The 25,850-nt window shown below is 44.3% G+C and overlaps 1 protein-coding gene across 3 annotated transcripts in view; it reads left to right on the plus strand.

The window, feature by feature from the left end:
• NCKAP5 (NCK associated protein 5) overlaps positions 1–25,850 on the plus strand; it is a 1,015,164-nt gene that overhangs the window by 937,498 nt on the left and 51,816 nt on the right. For 2 of the 3 annotated variants that reach the window (XM_043894065.1, XM_043894067.1), the window contains 2 exons: positions 2,780–3,094; positions 6,456–6,592. In XM_043894065.1, the coding sequence (XP_043750000.1) occupies positions 2,780–3,094; positions 6,456–6,592 (452 nt within the window). Of the gene's footprint in view, positions 1–2,779; positions 3,095–6,455; positions 6,593–9,620; positions 9,754–25,850 lie in introns of all 3 variants that reach the window. The other variant, XM_043894066.1, reaches the window with a different exon arrangement.

Here is a 25,850-nt window from a genome sequence, read left to right on the forward strand (position 1 = left end):
CCTCAGAAGGGCATGAGAGTTAGACTTCCTTTATAATTCTTCCTACCCCAGATTTCTCCCTGTCCTATTCCTTACCTGGTGTTCCAGGCCAGGCAACATCAACAGGCTTTGATGTCTGGGGCCTTTCCCCAGAAAATCACTAGAAAGGTTACCAAGAATCCTACTGTGCTTTGTGAGTTTGCATTTCAGGGGACTAGATTAACCCACAAAATGCCTACAGAATTCTTCAACCAAGCCAAAAAAATATGGCCCTTGGAGGCAATGCCTATCACCAAGCCCAGAGAGGTAAGATTTTTTTAAAAACCTGGCATGGAAGTCTACAGATGCGATCCAAGAGGGTGCAGGAGGAGAGCCTGAGTACCTGTGGTTCTCAGGAACCGTGCAGATGCCGGAAATGCCAGCCACTGACTCCGTTTTCAGGATGAGAAGCGTGGGAGCCAGCTGGTATTCGGGGCCAGCCCCAGTCCCAGAGGACAAGCGGGGCTCCCTGGCCAGAAGTAGGGGGCCGTTCTCTGTGCTTTCAGCTCACAAGGCTGCCTCAATGACTGTTAACTGAGCCATTGAGTGAACAGAACCCTAGAACTGTTAACTGTTAAATCCAGAACTGAAGCATCCTGAAGATGCTGGGAGGAAATTATTGTGGCAGGCAGCTTGGGGAACACAGGGACTAACACATCAAAGCTGTTACATTCCATGAATCTTTGATCCCCATCCCTAAAGACTGATCCACTTACTTCTGTGTGAGATTGAAATAATTTAGACAGTTAAAAATGCCCCCAAGTACAACATATGGACATGCTAAACATGAGGACTGCCATATATCTAGGTTAGCATGAAGAAAGGACACCAATTTGTGAATAAGAAGATCTTTCTTTTCTGGCTGTGCTTTCCCATGCAAACAGCTGAGTACTTTTCTAAAAGTCTCTTTTGTAGCAATTGAGTTTGCTTAATTGAGGAGAAAATGAGCAGAGAAGATAATGAATAATCTGGGAAGCTGAGAGAGAAGAAAGCTGACCGGGTGGAGGCCCTGAAATGAATGGACCTAAAACTTAGCCCTTGTGGTTCTGGGAAAGATCTCAGACTATAGCGGTGTGATTCAGGGCTCCTGAAGTCCATGACCAGCCTCTTGAGATCAGATGGCGAATGAGATGGCTAAATGGCACCATACTGTAGAAACGGTGTCTGCACCTTCCCACTAACTTTCACTTTGGAGACTGAATCCTCTCTTCTGATGGGGAGTTCATCAGAGCTTCTAAAACCAAGCACCAAACCTAATAGAACCTATAAAAGTCAGCTCTGTACCCATCTCCACGCCCTTTGTTTTCACCTTAGCATCCAAAAATTCCCAGAATGCTATTACTCAGAGCAAAGAGGTTTCAAGGGGGAGAGTGGGGGAATAGTCAGATCTGCTCTTCAGATACTACTTGCTGTACATCCAGCAAATCCAGTGGGATTTGTAAGAAGAATCCTCAAAGATAAACTATATACCTATCATATATCTACTGAAATCTAATAAATATCCCTAGCATATTGTCTATGTCATCGTTCATTATTTCCTTCACTCAGCTATTGATGGTGTGCTAAATTTAAGAAATTCCACAGTGAACGTATTTTTATTCTCACAGCAACTCAGAAGGAACTTGAGACCTTGAGGGGTTAAGGATCTTCTGTGACAAGTTCACACAATTAGTTATTAGCAGAGACCAGACTCCAAGCACCACTGAAATGTTAGTTGGTGAGCCTCTTGGTACAAAGATCAAGACATATTCTATTATATTCCTCACCATGCCTAACACAGTGCTAAGATGTGCCTATTCCCCAGTCCTAGACTAAGATGGTAATATAAATTATACTAAGGATGTTTCATTCTAAGATTGTAATGTGAACAGGAGGCTTTTGGGTCACAGGCAAATCCTGGAAGCTATCTCATTAGCTTAGATAAACTACACCTCATTTCAGGAATTAACCATGTAATAATTTTTTTTCAAATATATTTTTTCCTGGATAAAAAAACGTTTTGAAGTTGAGATGTAACTAGCAGAATATGTCACACATATGGTGAAATCAGCTTGGTTTGTTTTGGCGAATAGTGGGATGCCTGGAAACAAGAACTCCAAAGGGCACTGATGAGTTTTGCCACTGAGAAAGGTAGATGGAAAGACAGAAAGTGGCCCTATAATCTTCTCAGGAAGACCTTAGATGGCAGTGGAGTCACAAGAAGCCCGCATGATAGGTGATGTATTTGGGGGAATGCCCTTGTAGAATGTGAATTACTTGTCCTCACAGTCAAATTGAGAGGCTGGAGACTTAGTGAACTACTGGATGGATGATAATTCATGGTAAAAGATGCACAATCTCCTTTGTTAGGACATCACTTCAGTTTGTTATGTGTGCTCATTACTCTTCTTATTTCAGTTAATAAATGTCACCCAATTGATTGAAGTAATATGGTTCTCAATTGAAATAAGAGTGAGCAAAAATAATTTTTGGCTTCTAATGACTGTTTTCTCTTACAACTCTAGAGAACCGTGCACACTGTATGTATACATGACTCTTGCTGCAATAATGGCCAGCCTTCTAACTTCATATTACATTATGAGACTATTTCTGTGTTCAAATAAATGTCTGTTTCATCCCACTCATTAGAAACTTACTACACCCTTAATAGTACTTCTTCCTTCTAGATATCCCTTTTCCTCCAGACCAGATCCAAACACTCATGATCCTTTTCTCCTTTCATGTGAGCCGTCTCTAACCCTCACTATGTTACTCTGTCTAGAAACAAACTGCCAGATGAGGACCCTGGACAGTGGGATTGGAACCTTCCCACTCCCAGACTCAGGAACTCGCGCAGCGGGACGGTACATACGCCAAGCAGACTCCCCTGAGGACACTGACCCCATCCTGTCTCTCCAGCCGGCCCTTTGTGCAGCTTCTTCCGTGAGAGCCCAGACCCTTGAAAGAGAAGTGCCTTCCTCTGCAGATAGCCAGGGCTCTGCAGACAACGCCATTGTTCACTCCACATCCGACCCCATCATGACTGCCAGAGGGATGCGACCTCTTCAAAGTCTCCTCCCCAAACCAGCCTCCTCAGGTACAGTGCCCCTTACCTTTCAGATGAGATTGTTTTCTCATCAAAGTCATGTACTTGCTCACAAAAATGGAAAACAGGCAGCAGAAAAGGTTCCCACCAGGTCAGTCAATGACCTCTGTCCAGTCGAAGTATGTATGCATGAAATCCCTTTATGTCCTCAAGCAAGAGGTTACAAAGTGAAGTGAAGTCGCTCAGTCGTGACCGACTCTTTGCGACCCCATGGACTGTAGCCTGCCAGGCTCTTCCGTCCATGGGATTCTCCAGGCAAGAATATGGAGTAGGTTGCCATTGCCTTTTCCAGGGGATCTTCCTAACACAGCTATTGAACCCAGGTCTCCCGCACTGCAGGCAGACTCTTTACTGTCTGAGCCCCCCAAAATTACAAAAGTAAGTTCTAAACATCATCAACTCTTAGTGTTATTTAAGGAGCCTAGATTGCCCTACTGGCAAAGAACCCACCGGCCAATGTGGGGGACCTCGGTTTGATCCCTGGGTCGGGAAGATCCCCTGGAGGAAGGCATGGCAACCCACTCCAGTATTCTTGCCTGGAGAATCCCATGGACAGAGGAGCCTGGGGTCTGCGGTCCATGGGGTCGCAAAGAGTCAGACACAAACTGAAGTGACTTAACATGCACATGCACATATACACATAAAGGAAACCAGCTGGTAAGCACAGGTATATGGATGTATAAATTGATACAGAAAAACCTATATGACATACACTTCAGATTTTATCTTTTAAATCTTAACTCTGAGTATAGACCAATCTAGGCCCAAGACATAAATTTAGCTGAAGTGTTGTTTGCCCTCTAACCAGAAATATACGTCTTCTGACATATTCCTATCCTGTTCAAATGTATTTATATGTTGAACTATAAAAAATGTAGTTTGATATATTAGCAGTAGATTGTGCATTAACGACAGTGGAATGGAGGGAGCCTTCCGCCTGAGAAGAACTATCCTTCGTTACAGTCAGTTGAAACAGGCTTTCATGATTAAAGACAGGACCAGGCTAAGGGTCAAAGTTTTTTCACTGTTCACTCAAGATTAAAAATATTTATTACAGTTCAGGATGACACTAAATAATTTGTAACTTGTACGGCCCATGTTACATTTATGATGTGCATAAGCATATGAGCTAGAATGCTGAAGGCTTTCATTTATGATTTGAAGATGAGAAAGCAACCACAAGTAGAGATTATACCAGGGGCTTCTGAGAAATTAGAAATGAAGACTTTTCATTAATCATCTTTGAATCGATGTGATTGGGTATTTCCATGGCTAAGTTCTTCCTCCACACAGTAATACTAACTGCTGTGAATGTTTCATCACAAACTTCTCATCTCAAGCCAAGGCTACATTTTAAAAGGCCGGAATGCATATTATTTTTGAAGTAAATGCATTGTTAATTAATGACACAGCCTCCAGAGATTCAGGGGCGAAATCGTAGTTATAGATTATGTGCTCCATGCCTGACTAGCCACATGTGTGACCTCAATTCAGCAACTGGCTGCCGAGCAGACTCCATGATTAAACACTGTCATTATAACAAATTGAATAGAAACCACAAGCCTTGAATTGCTTCATAGGAAGAGAATAGGAAGGAGATTGTTCTGATCTTGCTGCTAATATTCAGTGTTCCAGTTTTCCAAGGTTTGTGTCTTAATTAAATCATCATGAAGAGTTGTAAAATAAAAAAGTGGTATATGGTAGAGAGTGAGGTCAACACAACGCTGGACATTTTTGTACTGTCCATCCTGAACCTTCCTGCCCACCTTAGGATGTTGTCACCATGCGTCAGAGGCAAGGCCTGCTTTCCAAGACTTCTCTCTCTTCTGTGACTGTTGGTTACTCATCTTAAAAATTAAGGAGCAGAAAACTAGATGGAACAAAAGGAAGGTAGTTTCACGCAGTCACTTCTAGTTAAAATATGCATTGGAATTGGTTATTTTTTTATCCCCATATCAAAAATGGAAGTAACTGTACAGATCTCCCATTGCTGATGAAAATACAATTACTTTGCTTCTGCTCACAAGCAAAATGCTACTGAGAGGCTCTCACAGCATGTCCTATTGATAATCATTGAGGCTGGAGCAATAATAACAGCAATTCTCCATTCCAACATGAGGAGGAACTACACTCTGCAGGTTAATCCACTATTATGCGTTATGGAAGAACTTTAATCGTTCTCTGCTAATTGCACCCTGGCTACTTAAAATGTAATCCCTGGTCCAGCGGCAACCCCTGGGAGCTTGTCAGAAATGCCAGTTCTCAGACCCCACCCCAGACTACCGCATCAGGATCAGAATCTGAAGTGTTAAAAAAGCTCTGGAGGCATATGCACATGTGAGCTTGCACAATACTGCCCAGCGAGATCTTTAAGGGCCTCTGTGCAGTTTCCCAAACCACCTATTTCAAAATGATCTTCATCAGGTTGCTAGGAAAATCAGGGCTTCCTAATCAACCATGTTTGGGAAAAGCTGCAAATTCAAATCCTCCCTTTGGAAATCATGACTGTCCCCATCAGCAAAATGAAGAATTGTGAGAAGTACTCCAAAAATGAAACCCATTTGTTCGTTTGTATATTAACACATGCATATAGACTCTAAAAAGTTGGTACCAATGAACCCATTTGCAGGACAACAGTGGAGATGCATACATAGAAAACAGACTTGTGGACACAATGGAAGAAGGAAAGGGTGGGACGAATTGAGAGAATAGTATGGAAACATATATATTACCATATGTAAAACAGATAGCAAGTGGGACTTTGCTGTGTGACACAGGGGACTCAATCCAGTGCTCTGTGACAACCCAGAGGGACGGGATGGGGCCGGAGATGGGAGGGGGATTCAGGAAGGAGGGGACGTATGCATACCTGTGGCTGATTCATGTTGGCATGAATGGCATAATACCTGTGCCATTCATGTGTGGCAGAAACCAACACAATATATGAACCAATTTTCCTCCAATTAAAAAAAAATCCTTTTTTTTCCCCTAAAAGAAGACATCTATTTGCTATTTGATGTATTAATATAACACTATCTGAAGAATGATCAGTGTTTCCCAAGCAGTTTGCCCACTAAATGCTTTCTAACATGGAAAGTCTATCAACATCTTGTGGAAAAGTGGTCCAAGGGCAGTTTGCCTTTGGGTCTCTGAGACTGAACATCCTCTAACGATGAATACAATTATGCAGACACTTCTGTTAGCAAGACTTGCAGGGGACAGTATGTTAGCAAACCAAGCTTTTGCCATGTTTGGACCGTTTTGATTATTTCTATATGTCCTCCCCTCCTCCCTAAATTTGTAAAGAGTTGAAGAAAGCCGATTGTGATTTCATATACATTTCCTCATTTAGGAAAAATCAATTCCCAAATGCAGAGTGAAGCCGAGCCAAGGTCTCAAAATTGTTCATCATTCGAATATGTTGAAAACACAATGGCGAGCAAGCCACTTCCAGCCTGGGAGGGTGATGGCGCTGCTGCAGAGACCCAGGTAAGGAGAGATTGCCAGGAGGGCACCCTACATCTGCTGGGCCTGAGTGTGAAAAATGACCTCCTTAACCACTTCTGTGGTAGAGTGAATGTTAAATCAAATTCGTTGTGGTTCAGTGAAGAATGACCAAGGGCCCATGGCTCTCCTTTTTTCCTAAATTATTAGATAACACTGTGTCCTTGTAACTTAACTGCTTCTGCCCATCTGCACCCTGACTCCCCAGGTAAGGATTCTCTGCCCTGATGAGATGTTGTGGGACTGTCATTCTCTCTCCGAAACCATAACGGCACCACTTAGAATGAATTCATGATTATTTTTTCATTATCTTATCAGTTACATTAACTTTACCTTGCACCTATGAGACAGGTAAAGCAGGCGTTGATTATATTCCCTTTAGGGATTAAGAAACTGAGGCCTGGAGTGGTCAAATGACTTGCTGGGGTCAGTGAGACATGTGTTTCTTCAATCCCTGTCATTTTCGCAGTCCTTTGTTCTTCATCCTCCCTGAGATGGCACACACACAGGCCTCCCGACATGTGATTGGACCTGGGGAGGAGCTCAGGGCTCAGGGACTCTTGGGTCTTCTCCCAGAGCTACATGTTATTTCCTCCTCAGCACCCTCCTGCTTACCTCTTCCAGCTCATTACCTGGGCCATATTCAGCCTGTACACGATTTCTCACCTTGTCCTTGGGCTGGCCCGCTTTGGGGTCTTCGGTGGTGCCCACACACAGTGAGAAGAGTGGCTGGAAGGACATAAGAGTCAACCCGCAGAGCTTCCTGGCCCTTCCTTAATCCTTCCTGCCTCTGCCACCTCAGCCTTCCCACTCCTGGCGTCAGGAGGCCCTGTTACTGTTTCTACTAGGCTTTCTACCCAACTGTGATGAGCAAATACCAGATTAGCCCACACCGGAGATCCCACGTAGCCAGTGTGGTGGAGCCTTCTCTCAGCCTTTAACACCTCGGTATGGAAATGGGAACCTGGACAAGTAGGGGAAGTGATCCCCTGGGCCCATAGCCTCAATGTACAGCAGAGGACACCAGCTCCAGAGATGCTGGACCGTGGTCAGGGTCCAAGGGAAAGATACTGTGGCACTAGGCTTAGAACGCAGCCCTCTGAATTCCACGTCCAGCCCTCAGAACAGGGGTCTGAAAGGCAAAGGCGTAAACAAGTGTGTTTTGTCATTCCTTAATCAGACACAGAACTGTTAGGCTTTTCTCAGTTCCCTCTAAAGCAGTAGCTGCCACATGTGAGCAGACATCAGAATCACGTGGAGGGCTGCACATCTTGCTGCCTGCCTCATGCACCTAGAGTCCAGTTTGGCATAGATGGGGTGAGATCCAAACACTTCTAATCAATTCCCAGGTGATGCAGATGCTGCTGGTTCACAGAACACATTTTGAGAAGCAATACTTCAAGAACTCTGTGCTTGCTTTGTGGAACTAAAAAATTTATAAAACTCTAAAAGACACCCAGACTTGGAGGGGAAACAGTTCAGAAACAACAGGTAGTGATAGTGGCAAAGGGTTCAAGCAATTCCAAGAAAGTAATAAAACAAAAGCAAAAAAAATAAAAGAGGGGGATGTCATTCAGTGCTGGCAGGAGGGAGCCTCTATGAAATTCACATCCCCAGCACACACGCTGCTCTCTGGGGTTCCTTCACCAGCTCAGTCCATTGGAAATCCTGCGTGGTCTTATAAGAGTCATCACTGGGGCTTGGAACTCATAACTCTGCTTCATTGACTGCTAGGGAGGGAAAGCGTGAAGTATGGGTGAGCTTTATATTTCTAGTTCCAAGTACAGTGGTTGGTTCCATTCATGTCTCTTGAATAAAGGGATGAAAATGCATTTCATCATACCCAGCTTCCTACCGGAACTCTATAGACACGGGACTCCCTTGGAACCACTGCTGTAGATCTGTCATCCTTCATAAATGTCATCCTTGCTAGATCACCAGTATCTCCTGGATTGAGCTCTGTACCCCCCAGAACCTAGGACACCACTTAGCCTAGAATAGGTACTAAGATGATTAGCACAGAATCTTTGGAAGGGGTGGATGAATGATTAAATGAATGAAGGAATAAAGGAAATGAGTAATTGCTTGGATTCATAACCCTAGATAAAGGAGCTTACATCCTAAAATACGTTTTTATCATTTCTGACCAAATGGCACCCTCCCAAACAGATTTAACTTTAGAGACATCCCACACATCTGTGCATTAACTACCTGGGGTGAGTGTAGAATAATTGGTCCTAAGACGGCAGTCTGCAAATGTAAAAGAAAGCCCCAAATGCTCTTGATTCTACACAAAGGGGTTGAGGTCTTAGAAACCAGTATTCTGCTTATGTGCACAGTGTGAAAAACCATCCATACAGTTTGAACAACCTCAACAGTTTCTGAACTTGGCTTTATTGCCATACCTGTGACATCCTCATGGGTCATGTCGTATGTTTATGTGAGCAAGAGAGGAGACCGATTCCCTTGACCTGTGAACAATTAGTAGATTCAGTGATTACGTATAACCCTATAGAGCCAGCAATTGTGTACTTTCCTAAAGGCTTTTAGTCTTTCAGGGACTGGAATAAAATTACGTATTGGGCAAACATTTATTCTTTTGTTTCCAAGGTTGATTATCATCATACTCTCTGATACTTGAAAGCTAGTGGTGAGATCAGCTAGATAAATAAGCCATTAGGCTTGGGACAGCAGCTGTAATGGGCATTTGAGAAAAATAAGATGCCATAAAATAGTGTACAAAATGCAGAGGGGGTAACTGTGTGGACTGTTCCATACCTGGACAATGGCAGTGTACGGCTTCATCAGCGGATTCCAATTTGTGCAGCCCTGATAACCTAGTGGAACTCACCAGTTCCACGTGAGACAGATCAATGGGCCAGGCAGCGAGGGTGGGGTGATGGGGATAGAGTTCTGTGCACAGACCAACAGCCAGATATGCACATCCTCGCGGGGTGCACTGTCCCTGTTGACTTGCATGAATAATCTTAACAGTCTCATATTACTCATTTAGGACAAGGTACCCAGAATGTGTGCATACTCTGCCAGCGGTGGCAGTGATAGTGACAGTGACCCGGACTATGGAAATAATGGTTTTGGAGCTGGAAGGGGCAAGTTAGTGAAAGCAATGAAGAGCACCACCCCAGGTAACACCCGCCGGGCCCCCGGGAAACTCGGGGCGCCTCTCTCTTGGGTAGCCATCGATCATGCCTTTCACCAGGCTGTGTTTCAACCTCACTTAGATCTTACATCTTAGTTCCACGTCTTTCCTGATATCTAATTTCCTGGTACTTACGGAAGATTGTCTACGCGCATCAATTTGTTTTTTGGTATTATCTTAATGACATTGCAGTGCAGTCTGAAAGGATTTTATTTCCAAAGCTGGCGTCTCCCAAAAAGTCTCCAATGGAGTTATCTTCGTAATGAAGGGATGGCTATAAAGATAACTTTGTTCTTAATTACACACTTTGGCAAGTTAAATCACCCCATGAGCTATGGATGGGGTGTTCCAGGCTCTCTGCTCATATCATACTCTAACTCTGGACCTGTTAACCATTATGAGCAGGTCTGTTTACTATGTTCAAACTCCCTCACATTATTTTTATTTGAAAGAGAATTGGCACTGGAAAAGCCTTCATCCCAAGGCATTTAAAAATATATATAGTCAGATGGCATTTCCTTACAGATACAAGAGGACAGATGACCCCTAATGCAGAGTGTGATCCAGGATCTGCTTTTCTCCTGATCCACTCTGGATTATCAGAAATACTTTAATGAATCAATGGAGAATCATTCTTTCTATACTAATCAACTTTTATCAAATACTAATTTGGCAATTATCTGTTGTAACCATGACTGTCCTTTTTAAAATAAGTCTGGTATGTTACTTTTGAAAAAAAGAAATTAACTAGTAATTATGTGTGTTACCAGTTTTCCATTTGTCTTGGCATTTGTGACATGTGGGGTAAGATGGGCATGTAAGAATAGCCATTAACCTGGGCCTCCTTTTTGTTCCTTGCATCCTACAAGTCACCAGAGAGGCAGGACCAACGAGTGGATCCTGCAGAGACTTACCAAAAGGAAAGTGACTAATACCCCTGGCCTTTTAGTTAGGCTGTTGTCCTTGTAAGCTCTCAGGGGTCTGTCAGTGTCCCTCTGTTTTAAAAGTTAAGGGGAAGGGGAATTAATCGTCAAGGGTCCTTCTCCATGAAGATGCTGAAGGCCAGGCCGACTCCTAGTCTAGCTCCTCCCTTGCGCTTAGCATGGGTCCACAGTGAATAACCGCACCTCACTGACCCTTAACTGTTCTTCCTGGCTCTAATTTCATACATTTATTGAACAAATACTTATTAAAGGCCTCCTCTGGGTCAGCTTTCTGGCAGTGAACGAATGAACAAAGATCTCTGCCAAGCAGTGAAAGATAGATATTTGGTGGTGGTGTTTAGTTACTAAGTTGTGTCCGACTCTTTGCCACCCCATAGACTGTAATCTTCCAGGTTCTTCTATCCCTGGGATTTTCCAGGCAAGAATACTGGAGTGAGTTGCCATTTCCTACTCCAGGGGATCTTCCTGACCCAGGGATCAAACCCGTGTTTCTTGCATCTCCTGGCTGTAACAAACTAGTAAATGAATATATTTTGTTGAAAGGAGATATGGAAGAGACAAGTAAAGCGGATAGGATGTGGAAGAGCAGGACTGCTCAGGAGTGGTGGTTGGTGGGATCGGAGGGGGAGGAGGGGGCTCAGATGTTAAAATTTCGATAGAACAGTCTGAACAAGGCTCGCTGCTGTTGCTGTGTTAATTACTCAGTCGTGTCTGACTCTTTGCAACCCCATGGACTGTAGCCCTCCAGGCTGCTCTGTCCATGGGATCCTCCAGGCAAGAGTACTTGAGTGGGTTGCCATTTCCTTCTCCGGGGGATCTTCCTGACCCTGGGATCATACTCAGGTCTCCTGCATTGCAGGCAGATTCTTTACCATCTGAGCTACCAGGGAAGCCCAAGGCTCACTAAGAAGGTGGTATTTGAGCAGAGATGTGGAGGAGGAGAGAGTGAGCCCAGAATACATCTGGGGGAAGCGCATTCTCAGCCAGGGAACCATCAGTGGCGACACCTTGATGCTGGGGCGGCCAGTGTGGCTGTGGCAGAAGGAGGGTGTTGGAAGACTAGGGGATGAGGTCAGATAAGTAGAGGAGTCAGAGCTCTTGTAAGGCCTTGCTCACCTTTCTGAGAACTGTGTTTCTCCCCTGAGAGCCATCTATGGGGACCTTTGGGCAATCTGAACAGAGCAGCGGCATGATCTGAGATGCTTTCTAAGGACCACTCCGGCTGCTATTTTGAGAAGACTGAAGAAGCCAGATCGACTAGAAGGCCATTATACTTATCCAAGCAAGATGTGTTAGTGGCTGAGACCAAGGTGGTCCCCGAGAACGAGTGGGCAGCACAGGCTAGTAACAGGACAGTCTGTAGTGAAGAGCATGTTCTGTAGCAGCTCTGGTACCGTGGCCATTACCCACCCAGGACTCAGGAGTTCTTGCAGTGTGACTAGTGTGAGAACAGGACTGGATTTTTTAATTTAATTTTTTGCCATAGTTTCTCTAAGAGTTCCATTTTCCTCTATTTTAATGTTTTTATTTTAATTAACTTTAAATATTAATAGCCGGATTTGGGACACTGTACAATACAAGGAGTGACAATAGTCTCATTCCAGTTCTAATTAAAAATACAACACAAGTCACTGATAGATTGGAGGTGGAGTGAAGGAAGAAGCAGGGTCGAGGGTGGCTCCCAGGTTGGGGTCTTAGAAAGGACAGCCCTCTGCCCACTGAAATGAAAAGACTGAGGTTGCGGCCTGAGGAAGCTGATCGGTAGTTGATGCTAAGTTCAGTGTGCCCATCAAGCAAGCAGAGGTGTGAGTATGTTACCCACCAAGATTCTTGGCCTCCTTCATCAATAGAAATTGATCACAGGTCAGATACAATATTCAGGCAAGGCTTTATTAGGGTTCCTGCTGCAGTAGTGGGGAGTGAGAACAAACACCAGGTTCCCTTGCTCACTCCCCAAGGAAAGGGGGCAAGCTTGTTCCTTATATGGGGTGAGGGTAGATGTGTGTCCAGGAGTTGAGCCTGAGGGATGGCTTGGGTGGTCTGCTCCCCTCTTAGATTGTGTTGTGTGCAGGAGGCATGCACAGTACCCTGCTTTTGTTCCAGGCTCTTTGTAAGTGGCAGTGGGGTTTTTTGGTCTCTATCTTATGTTCCGGAATCTGTCCCTAACTGCATGCACATGCAGTTATTTGTAGACCCTTATAGTTTCTCTCTACTTCGTTGCTCGAGGAGAGGTGTGTCCAGGTGAAAGCACTGCAGCAAAGGGTCCCAGGTCCTAGGTGGTGGGCTGTGTGAGTCTGGAGTTGGGCAGGTCAAGTCTGGTCTGGAGAAGTAATTGGATGTCAGTGTGTCGACAGAATCTAAGGTCCTGGGTCCCGCTAAGATCAGGAGGGGGCCAGAGAGGAGAAGAGGAAGAACCAGCAAAGGAGACTGGGAGGGAGCCAGCAGTAAGCAAAGAGGAGTGTGTGGCATTCCCGAAGCTGAGTGGAGAGAATGTGTCAAGGAAGAATATCATGGTTCAATATGCTACTTGCTAAAAAGAAGGACACAGGCTTCATATTGAGACCTGTCTCTTACTCTGACAGTGGGGTTCTGGGGGAAGGAAGTGGTGGTGGGGGAGGGATGGTCTGTCTAAAGGCAGTTTGAAAACATCTTCAAAAAGGAAACAAGATTAAGACAAATTGATTGAGGATGACATACCTGAGTATGAAAGAAATCCCTTTAGGGTCCAGAGTTTTAACCTAGCTTGTTTAAATGAGCTGTGCAAAGCAATACAGAATATACATTAGGTGATGGCTGTGGATCTTGGTGGACAGAGAACTTCCTCCTTTAACTTTTCTTCTTTTTTTTTTCTATACTTCCCTGCAAAATGAAGCGAGTCTCAGCCTCAGTTTTTTTCTCCCAATCTTCTTTCCTCCAACCAGAACAAATCCCTATTTGAGAGGTTTCTTTCACTGTGTTGCTATAGCCTCTGGGCACATTGGTGCTTCTTGGGAATAAGATGCAGAGTAACCCTGGAAGCAGCACAACCAGCACAAAGACCAGTCCCTCTGGCCAGGCATCTGCCTTCTGTCTGTAAAATGGGACTTGTTGCCAGAGCTCTGTCATCTGTCCACCCTGACCGATCCAGCCACCCCCAGCCCTGGCTGATGTCAGTGCTGCCAGAGAGAGAAAATGTGTCCAGACAGCTGGCGTGGCTCTGGGTGTGTGCTGGCTTCCTGCAAGCCTGGAAAGGGGCGTTTAGGGTTGATGCAGCACCAGTAACTTTTTGGATGTTGGCAAAGTTGATAAGAAGATTGAAACAAGAGAAAAACACGGAAAGGAGTGCATGCCTTACATAGGTGGTAGAGGTTGTCTTCGCTTTGGAGTCACAATTTTGTCTTGCTTTTATCTCCTTTGTCTGCAAGGGGAGGTTACCCTCCCCCAACCCTCCCCCAGAAGCTGGTTCACTCTTTCAGTAACAAGGTTTGTAGTAGAGATTCCCAGCCCACAGGATGGAATTTTCCATATCTTAAAGCCTTAGTGGAAGTTGTCCCAGAGAGTTGGCCTTTCTCAAACACAGCATCTCTCCCTGGTCCCCTGAAATATCCCTCAGGTAGAAGGGGGTACCTGCCAGTGGCAATCTGTCCTCCAAGGCTTCTAGAAAATGGACACTCAGGGGCCTCTACCTCTTATGCAAAAGAGTCCTACTTTCTAAAACCCTACCTATGGGTTCATAAAGGACTCAAGTAAATACACGTCTTTACTTTCAAAGTTGGTTTCTATAGCGTGACTTTGAAATATGTGTAGAAAGCCCAGGTTGTTAGTAGAGAGGCAGCAGGAGAAGCAGAATTTAGGAGCTGGGTAGGTGGCACAGCGGGTGAGGGAGTGGGCAAAGTGGCTTTGTGGCTTTGTTTCCATGGAGCTATCCGCTCTAAATTGCCATGTTGGGCATAACAAACACTTCTACCCCCTTCCTGCAGTTGGGACCTGGGAGAAGGCAGGAAGGAGCCAAGGACAGAGGTGGGACGATGAAGGACAGAGGGCAGACCAGGGCCAGAATGTAAAACAGGGACGGACGGCCCAGCAGAGTTGTAGCAGTGAAGCCCAGTCTCTGTGAGGAGGAGAGAGGAGTCTCACACCCGACTGAACACCCTGGCGCTCACACCCGGCAGTTTCTCTAAGACCCCTCCCCTAAGCCTTGGACTCATCCATCTGGCTGCCCTGCCAGGAATCTCAAGGGCAAAAGTCCAAGCCAAGACCTCCCTTTTTCACTGGAGAAATGTCTGTTTCCCCTGCTCTCTGTCTTAGCTGATGGTCTCACCATTCTTTCAGGCTTCCCTGGTGGCTCAGAGGTTAAAGCATCTGCCTGCAATGCAGGAGACCCAGGTTCGATCCCGGCGTCGGGAAGATCCCCTGGAGAAGGAAATGGCAACCCACTCCAGTACTCTTGCCTAGAGAATGCCATGGACGGAGGAGCCTGGTGAGCTACAGTCCACGGGGTCGCAAAGAGTCGGACATGACAGAGTGACTTCACTACGCTATGCTATGCTATGACGCTGGAAGTTTTCCTAGACTCTTCCTTCTCTTGCCTCCACCTCCTGGCAGCCCCAAGGTTCTGCTGGCTTCTCGTTGAGCTGCTTCTCAAACCTGCCCATTCTCTAGCCTTTCTGCTGCTGCCACAGTAGTGCCTTCATTTGGTCAACGCGCCCACTGCCTCCTTGCGCCCCTCCTCGCTCAGCTCCCTGCCTGTCCCATTCATGCTGCCATAAAGTATAAAATCCCATCATATTCTTCCTTTGCTTAAAACCTTTCTCATTCACAGACAAAATCCAGTCTCCTCCACTTGCAAGATTCACAAAACCCACTTTGGCCTTGCCTCTCTGACTTCATCTTTCTCCATTTCCTGTCTTAAACTTTGTTGTTGTTATGAAGTCGCTAAGTTGTGTTCAATTCTTTTCATCCCCATGGACTGCAGCACGCCAGATATCCCTGTCCTTCACTATCTCCCTGAGTTTGCTCAAATTCATGTCCATTGAGTCAGTGATGCCATCCAATCATCTCATCCTCTGTCACCCACTTATTCTCCTGCCTTCAATCTTTCCCAGCATCTGGGTCTTTTCCAATGAATCAGCTTTTTGCATCAGGTAGCCAAAGTATTGGAGCTTCAGCGTCAGTCCTTCTAATGAATATTCAGGGTTGATTTCCTTTAGTATTGACTGGTTTGCTCTCCTTGCTCTCCACGGGACTCTCAGGAGTCTTCTCCAGCACCACAGTTCGAAAGCATCAATTCTCCAGCACTCTAGGTAGACATCATTGAAATGCTTGTTCTGTCCTGAACACATAATGCCCTTGGGGGCTTCCATGCCTTTGCTCTAGTGGTCTTGCTTCTTGGAATGGCTTTTACTCCAACACACTTCTATTCTAACCTTTATGTAACTCCTACTGTGTCTTTAAGATTGAGAGTTGAGACTTTACGTCCTCTATGAAGTCTTCCCATTGCTCCTCCATCAGCCATGCCCAGGTTACTCTTACTTGTCTCCTGCCCTACCCTATATTTATTTGTGTCCCTTGCCCCTTGAGAGTATATTATTTCTTTGCATATTCAGGTGTCTCATTAGTGCCTAGATTGCTTCTTATTCATGTTCTGCACTTAGCACAAGGCCTGTACAATATAAGTGCTGAATAAATGTTAAACGGCTTCCTGAGGATTGAATTAAAATGCATCACAGGACTGGGTAAGGCCTTGTGAGCTCCTCGTGCAACATCCATCATCCATTTGGGCCTTTCTTTGTACCAGAGAAAGAATGACTCAGAGCAGCTACCTACAGAGGGAAATTCAATATGAACATTTCTCCTTCTCTGGATGGTTATGCTAGAGAAATCGGTGAATCCATTTTTCCAATTTTTCTCAAAGGTGTAGATGTCCTTTAGCTTCGTCTTCCATGATGATTCTTCACGGGGACTGTTGGAGGCATATCAGACTCCCCTGTCTTGTTTTGTTTCTTTTAAATGGTTGCATGTCCCCTGGCTTGATTTTCATAATCTCTGCCCTAGTGTGGGAATTACTGTCACAGAGAGTCCCCTCTTCCTGATGAAACTGCACCACACCCTTGCGACCTGAAAGAGACATGTAATGGTTGAGAACCTTCAATCTTGGGATATTTGTTCTGTGAAAATCTCCAAGTTGCACTGGTTAGTGGATGAACAGTATTGACAGAAAGAATAGAAGCAAAGAAGAGAGTTGAAACGAGTTTGTCTGGTTTACTCAGCTCTTACTCTGCATCCAGGCCAGTGCTGGACCCTGGGGATTGAACGCAAGTTAGTGACCCAGCCCTGCTCCCTTCGTGCTTCTAATCAGACCGACAGACTCAAGACATCAGCTGAGATAGAAGCTTGTCAAGAACCCTAAACAGTTACGTCTTGTCTTGCTGCCTAAGGCCATGCTGTTGGCTCCTCAGGGTGAGGAACCAGAATTTCATTTCCTTTCAGTTTTTCACAAATTGACTTCCCACTAGGGTCTACACTAGGGTCTACACCCTACACCCACTAGGGTCTCCCTCCCACCTCAGGCCCCACAGTCTCAAATACATAAATCAGGTCCACTGAGCAAAGCTTCAGAACCCTGGTCCCACAGCCCCCAGTGATGTTCCCCTAATCGAGCCCCAATTCCCTGAACAAGAAGTACATTTTATTCATTTCGAGGTGATTGCATTCAACAAATTACAAACAGTCAGGGCAGTTGAGTTAAAAACAGTTGGTTTTGCGGTAATTAGAAAAACACAAGGGCATGATGACTGTGGACCAGTATTAAAAGAGACGCTGAAGGATAATGGCTCCAGTTCCTGGTTAATTCCTCAGCTTGAATATTTCGAGATTCACAACTAATTATCCAGAGATGATGAATTTTAAAGATGCTGCCACCCTGTCTTGCCAAGGCCAAGGACTTTGGCTATTAATAGAGCAATCAGATTTTGCTATATTGTAGAGAATTCATGCAAAGTTGCATCTATTTTAAAGCATTCATCTGGCACATGACTTAAAGATGACAAATCATTGTAATGTGCAAAATCAGCATTAGGTTAAACTAAATCCAAATTCATTATAATCATTCTAAGTTCCCCCAGGAGAAATCTTTTGTTTGAAATGGACACCACAGGTAAGAGCTATCTTTAGTCCTTCTTGGATCTTCTGTCTTATTTAGATCATTTTAAAGATTGGCTTTATATTTGACAAACCCATCCTAACCCCAGGGGAATGAACACATGCAATAAAACACAAGGGACTTGTGTCCTAGCATTAAACATCCCTGGATGACAAATGAAAACTCCTGACCATATCAAGCAGGCTGTTCTTAGACCCTTACCAGAACCAGGGTCTCAGATTTCTCTCTGTCACCATTTATCCACCACGGCCCTTTCAGCTGTTACGATCGGGTTTACAGTTTGCTGAAGTTTGTTTTGTTTTGTTTTGTTTTGTTTTAGTGGAGAAAAGGGTCATGCACAATAACAAAACAAAACAAAAAACCCCACTAGCTTCTAAAAACCACGTGGTCAGAAGCTAACCATCAGAAAGAACCCACTGTGTCCTCAGACAGGCTTGAAAAGGGAGGCTGCGATGTGACTTGCATTTAATTATTAAAGCTGCATATTGTGAGGCCCTTAAGAAAGCAAATGTCAACGATGGACAGAATGAGTTTACCCTCCTGTCGAAAGAGCAGTGTGCCGTGGCAAAGCCGTCGCTCAATTAAATTGGACTGCGGGATACAGAGGAGATGGAGACCAAGTCTGGGGACCCTAATGAGACATTTTGGAGGGAAGAGATACCAACCCCCCAGAGTTTGTCACTATGTGATGGATGTTCTCCCCTCCCCCCCCCCACCATTATCACGGCACCCTCCGCCCCGCCCCTCCCCCCGCCCCGCCCAGCACTACCCATTACAGCCCCAAACATTTAAACAGGAGCTTGCCGAGTAGGATTTCAAAGTGCAAAGCAACTCCCTGCTTGTTGTGGAATAGGTGAGGGGAGCAAATGATACAGAATGCTGTGCAAAATAGCAATCTTTCACTGCCAGGACTGAAAGAAAGCTGGGCAATGGATCTAAATAAACAAGCCATGAATTGGATGCCATTTCATCTGTGAAAATGTGTGCATCCCCTCAGTCTCGTGCAGGGGGAGCAGAAGGAAGTGGAGTCTGGTAGACCTCCAAAGGCCCCTTGCCACCCTGCAGCCCCAGAAGAGTGTCTGGGATGACTTTTGTGTAGAGCTTACAAAGCATCCGAGGAATACCCCCACTGTTCACGCCCACTTGTCTGGCCCAGTAGCTCTCAAACCCCCAGGGGACATTTGGCAATGTCTGGAGACACCGTGGGCTGTCACAACTCACAGGTGGGGAGAGGCTTGCTGTCTGGTGCATGCAGCACGTGGATGCTGGTAAAGCTCCTCTAAGGCACAGGGCAGCCGCTAATAACAAAGCCTTGTCAAGCACAAGATCTCAGCAGGGCCGAGAAGCAGCCTGACAAAATTAACCCCTGGGTATCAGAAATGCTCATTGGGAGGGACAAGCTGTCAAATACTTGCGCCAAACTATAACAGCCGAGAAATCCCCCTGACTGCCGTGCATATGCCCCAGGCCTGGCCCGGCTGCCTGATTGGGGGTCAAGAGGCACGCCCTCTCCAAGGGGCTTCGGAAGGGACGTTCATGCTCCTGTCTGGGCCTCTCACACTGGCCTGTGGAGCCTGTTCCGTGCTTTTGTCTGAGTGTCAGGGACACTGCGACTGTCTGAAGTGCTAACACAGAGCACAGATTGTTTAAGGCTGATACCCATTAAGTCTCTTATTAGTATTTCATTTCTGTCTCTCTTAGAGAACATGTGCCCTGAGGAGGCAGAAATCCTTTACAGACTTGAAAGTTACCCGAGGACAGTTAATCCTCATGCTGCTCTAGTAAAGTAGGTAAATTGCAATTAGATGTTAAAAGAAGAAAAAAACATCTTCAACAGGTGTTTGGGGTTCCTGGGGGACCTCAGAGTTTCATGCTTGGCTAAAAAGCACACAGTGATATTTGAAAAGGGCCCCTTGCCAGAACTCTTCCGCAGAATGGTTAAGACTAGGAAGATTAACATAAATCTCAGGAATAAAAATGCTGGGTCAGTAGAAGGAGCTCTGTTGAAGAAATGGGGTCTGTGGGGAAAAGAAAGGACTCGGTATTCAGGGAAAGTCTTTCTAGAGGTAATTATTAAAGTTTGAAAAAAGAGAATGTGTTGTGCAAATCTTTGAGATGTGGGGAGAAAAGAGACAGATGTATTCTAATTATTTAGAGTATTTTGTTCTCAGACTTGAAGAAAAATAACAGACACCATTTCTCATATTCTCCCACCCCACTCAGCCCTCCTCAACCAGCCAAAACCCTAGAAACATATCTTGTACTATACAACCAAGCAGATGAGCTCAGGGAAAAATAGGGTTCCCTTCCTAACGAGCAACTAGGAATTTTTCCAGGAAAATGTCAAGTATCATTCAGCAAATCATACAACTGGTTGTTCTCTGTGAACTTTTTAGAATTTAGAAACCAAAAGCCTTGGGCCATTTGGTGAAATGTGTGGGACATGCCTGTAAGTGAGAGTTGGGACATGCCTGTAAGTGGGAGTTAGGACACTTGTGTTCTAATGAGTATACTTTGTGGCCCTGGATCAGTAATGATAGCTTTTCTGAGCCTTTGTTCATCTGCCATCCAATGTCCACCTTGCCTCCTTCTCGTGGAATAGTTCAGATTTGAAAATAGATGTCACATGGCTTCCAACCCGCAGAGTGCTAAATAAACACGAGTGGAACTGTGTTAAATCTACTGAGGGAAAGAACAATTCCTAGAATTTAAGGTTGAGGTTATCAGAAAAGGGGAGGAGAGCACAGGGACCTTGGAAATTGTGGGCCAAAATAATGTTAAGCTACAGCCTCAGAAAGGTTATAAAGCCCCCTCATAACTTAACCAGGGTTATACAGTTTCATTAAGGGAAATATCATAGTCTCTTTATCTGTTGTTAAAATTCAGCCTAAGTAAGAAAGAACTGATTTAAACTTCCCTGAAACAAGCCCAGTAGCATCCTCCGTCCTTTATTATTTATTTTCTCAATGAGTAGCAATATCCCAAGCTATCACTCAGGATCATTGTTTCCAGGTTCAATTACATGGGACCCAAGAAATATGGTGAGGCTGGATCAGGTGGGGAAAAGTTCCATTTTTAATTAGACCATGAATTTTATTATAAATGAATAAATCAGCATACTTTTTAAGGAATTTAATTAGAGAAGGAGACAGCATTCTTTACATGGTATTGGCCAAGCTGGCTCTCAGTCTTGGGCAGGCAGAAAAGGTTAATGGTTGGCTTCCAGCCGCCCCCTGATCAGCTTATTGTTTATGAACCCCTACAGAAGCATCATAAACAGTGTTTTCTTCCACCTTCATCTTTTAACATTTTTAAAAACCAGTCCTAATGAGATGGATGAAGCTGGAGCCCATTATACAGAGTGAAGTAAGCCAGAAAGATAAAGAACATTACAGCATACTAACACATATATATGGAATTTAGAAAGGTGATAACGATAACCCTATATGCAAAACAGAAAAAGAGACACAGAAATACAGAACAGACTTTTGAACTTTGTGGGAGAATGTGAGCGTGGGATATTTCAAAAGAACAGCATGTATACTATCTATGGTGAAACAGATCACCAGCCCAGGTGGGATGCATGAGACAAGTGCTTGGGCCTGGTGCACTGGGAAGACCCAGAGGAATCGGGTGGAGAGGGAGGTGGGAGGGGGGATCGGGATTGGGAATACATGTAAATCCATGGCTGATTCATATCAATGTATGACAAAACCCACTGGAAAAAAAAAAAAAACAAGTCAAAAAAAAAAAAAAACTATAGTCCACCTAGAGGGATGGGATGGGGGAGGGGGAAGCTTCAGAGGCTTGGGATATATGTAGACATATCTGATATATGTTGTACAGCCGAACTTAACATTGTAAAGCAATTATACTCCAATAAAAAAAAAAACTTAAAAAAAAAAAAACCTTCCTTTTGTCTTGGTTTGTTTGGCCCATCCAGGACTATTGTCTCTTTTCATCTGGAATGTTCCCTCCCCCCCCCCCAGAAGCCTCCAGGTATCTTCTTGAATTTGATTAGGATTCCATAGAGGGAGAGGTGATGGGATCAGTGTTTCTAGGGAAGACCCAAAGCTATGCTAACATTGTTCACAGTGCCGACAAAATCTTTGAGATGTGCAAAAGGACTCAGTTAGCCAACTGTAAGAAGCATACCTGTGTCTTCTTGGACCATAACTTACTTATTGATATTGAGCAAGCATCTTCCTTCCCTTCATTTGGCCCATCTAGAGCTCGATATCTTCTGGGTCCTGCTGCCCCAACCAGGCTTGATGTTCTATCACAACAGCCCGTAAATAAAGACTGTCGTGACTTGGACATCAAGCTTCAGGCTTCAAGATCCAGCAGTCTTGGGTATTTGGAGAGCTTCCCAGAGTTTTCCTCAGGTCTCCTTTTTCAAAATTTGATTTTATTGTTTTGATCACAGAAGCTGCTTCCCTACCTCGATGCCCTTTGCCTCATGTAGGTTAGCCATCTTTATTGCTTTCTTGTTCATCCTTCTCATCTTTCTTTGTGCAAATCAAGGAAATGCAAACAAATACTTTGTAAACAAAGTGAAGCAAACTGTATACTGTGCCTCATCTTGTTCTGTTTTCCTTCAGTTCACAGTATATCCTGGAGATCATTCCATGTCAGTACATAAAAGTCTTCCTCCTCCTTTTTCACGGCTATGTTGTGTGGCTGTACAATAATTAATGTAACTAGTCCTCTGTGGAATGGATTTCCAGATTTAGACTTTTGAGTCATAGTATAAGAGCATTCATTGTCAGAGTAGTTGGGCTGTTTTCACATCCACATGTGATCAACATGCCTGGTCCCCCAAAGCCTCAGCATCAAATTTAAGGTCAAACGACTGTGCTCTGCCAGTCTTACATAGGAAAAATGTAGTAAAAACAGTGTGGTTTGAATTTTATTTATCTTATGAAGAGTAAGGCTGAGAACTTCTGCTTAGATCTACTTAAATGTCATCTGTATTTCTAAATCCATGAACCATCTGGGAGTGACCTTTGCCCAGTTTTTTATTGAGTTACATAGGTCTTTTTCAACACCATTTCTAAGACCTTTGTAAAATTTAGGGAGATTATTCCTTTGTTTGTGATACAAACTGTCCATGACATTCCCAGTTTTTTCATTTCCCTGTGACATCACTTTGGATGTTCTTTACAATAGATTTTATTTTCTTTCATAGGGTCAAGTCCATCAGTCTTTTATAATAAACCTTTGCACACTGCAAATTTATTAATTTTAAAAACTCATGTTTTTTCATAGTAACCCGGGCAGTGTGTATTTTTGTCCTCACATATGGATCCAAACTTTTTTTTTTGACTATCCAGTTGTCCTATGTCAGTTTTGTATCAAAAGGATACTTTAAAAAAGAGAAGATCAATCAGTTTCTTTTATAACCAGCTGTGAAGGAGACAATTTTATAACTGAGGAAAAATGAAAAGATCTTAGTTTCTTCTGGTACAATAATTCAGTTGGCCAGCCTGATCCTTTCAACCCCATATTCTGTGTCAGTCATTTCACCATCAGGCCTAATTAATGCAAAAAGAATCATATGACCCCTGGCCAGGTTAATGAACATCCTTTGTTTCCAAGGGTCTCATGGATGAATCCTAGAGTGTGCTGTCCTATTGTGACTAATTTTTGGAGGCTATTACGGGCCTGAATATGTGCAAGGAGAGAACGTTAAGCGTGCATGAGAAGGTTCCTAGGACATTTGGACTCTCCTTTGGCCATGCTTTTGGGTGGACTCTGTTCCTGCTTGTTGGGAACTCATCTCTAAGTTAAGTGCTGTGGGCATTGGAAAGGAAGCATGAGGCATAGTCCTGCCCACACAGAATTCACAGTCTAGCAGTAGTAGTAGAGAGAAGAAGTTAGAAATTTGAAAAGTCACTAACAATAAAATCAGAGATACCAAGGGAATATTTCATGCAAAAATGGGCTCAATAAAGGACAGAAATGGTATGGACCTAACAGAAGCAGAAGATATTAAGAAGAGGTGGCAAGAATACACCGAAGAACTATACAAAAAAGATCTTCATGACCCAGATAATCACAATGGTGTGATCACTAACCTAGAGCCAGACATCCTGGAATGTGAAGTCAAGTGGGCCTTAGAAAGTATCACTACGAACAAACCTAGTGGAGGTGATGGAATTCCAGTTGAGCTATTTCAAATCCTGAAAGATGATGCTGTGAAAGTGCTGCACTCAATATGCCAGCAAATTTGGAAAACTCAGCAGTGGCCACAGGACTGGAAAAGGACAATTTTCATTCCAATCCCAAAGAAAGGCAATGCCAAAGAATGCTCAAACTACCACACAATTGCACTCATCTCACACGCTAGTAAGGTAATGCTCAAAATTCTCCAAATCAGGCTTCAACAGTAAGTGAACTGAGAACTTCCAGATGTTCAAGCTGGTTTTAGAAAAGGCAGAGGAACCAGAGATCAAATTGCCAATATCCGCTGGATCATGGAAAAAGCAAGAGAGTTCCAGAAAAACATCAATTTTTGCTTTATTGACTACACCAAAGCCTTTGACTGTGTGGATCACAGTAAACTGTGGAAAATTCTGAAGGAGATGGGAATACCAGACCACCTGACCTGCCTCTTGAGAAACCTCTATGCAGGTCAGGAAGCAACAGTTAGAACTGGACATGGAACAACAGACTGGTTCCAAATAGGAAAAGAAGTGTGTCAAGGCTGCATATTGTCACCCTGCTTATTTAACTTATATGCAGAGTACATCATGTGAAACGCTGGGCTGGAGGAAGCACAAGCTGGAATCAAGATTGCCAGGAGAAATATCAATAACCTCAGATATGGAGATGACACCACCCTTATGGCAGAAAGTGAAGAGGAACTAAAAAGCCTCTTGAGGAAAGTGAAAGAGGAGAGTGAAAAAAGTTGGCTTAAAGCTCAACATTCAGAAAACTAAGATCATGGCATCTGGTCCCATCACCTCATGGGAAATAGATGGGGAAGCAATGGAAACAGTGTCAGACTTTATTTTTGGGGGCTCCAAAATCACTTCAGATGGTGACTGCAGCTATGAAATTAAAAGATGCTTACTCCTTGGAAGGAAAGTTATGACCAACCTAGATAACATATTAAAAAGCAGAGACATTACTTTGCCAACAAAGGTCTGTCTAGTCAAGGCTACAGTTTTTCCAGTGGTCATGTATGGATGTGAGAGTTTGACTGTGAAGAAAGCTGAGCGCCAAAAAATTGATGCTTTTGAACTGTGGTGTTGGAGAAGACTCTTGAGAGTCCCTTGGACTGCAAGGAGATCCAACCAGTCCATCCTAAAGGAGATCAGTCCTGGGTGTTCACTGGAAGGACTGATGCTGAAGTTGAAACTCCAATACTTTGGCCACCTCATGCGAAGAGTTGACTCGGAAAAGACCCTGATGCTGGGAGGGATTGGGGGCAGGAGGAGAAGGGGACGACAGAGGATGAGATGGCTGGATGGCATCACCAACTCGATGGGCATGAGTCTGAGCAGACTCCGGGAGTTTGTGATGGACAGGGAGGCCTGGCGTGCTGCAATTCATGGGGTCGCAAAGAGTCGGACACGACTGAGCGACTGAACTGAACTGAACTGAACTGAACAATAATATCAGCAGCATATAAGTAAGTTCCCCAAAGTATGGTTACAGACACCCCACCCCTGCTCATGCCTCTTTGTCCCACTTAAAATGCCTTCTCAGTGACCTAACATCATGGACTCTCATAGGGGCTTATTTTCCTGTGTCAAATGAAGACTTGTTTTCCACATTTCAAATGGAGTGAACCATCTCAAAGTCAAAACTCTAGATCTGGGCTTATATCCTCCTCCTGGGATTCCACAATCCTCTTGTTTCACCATAACCATCAAATCACTATTATGCCTGTCTACCTTCCTGCTTGTTTCCTAACAGCAGGAATTGTGATCTTTTCCACTGAAGCTCTGGCATATGAGAAGAGCTTACTGAAGGCTTGTTGAAGGGCTGGGT

The sequence above is a fragment of the Cervus elaphus genome, chromosome 33 (genome assembly GCF_910594005.1).
Source record: "Cervus elaphus chromosome 33, mCerEla1.1, whole genome shotgun sequence".
In the NCBI taxonomy this organism is placed as follows: domain Eukaryota; kingdom Metazoa; phylum Chordata; class Mammalia; order Artiodactyla; family Cervidae; genus Cervus; species Cervus elaphus.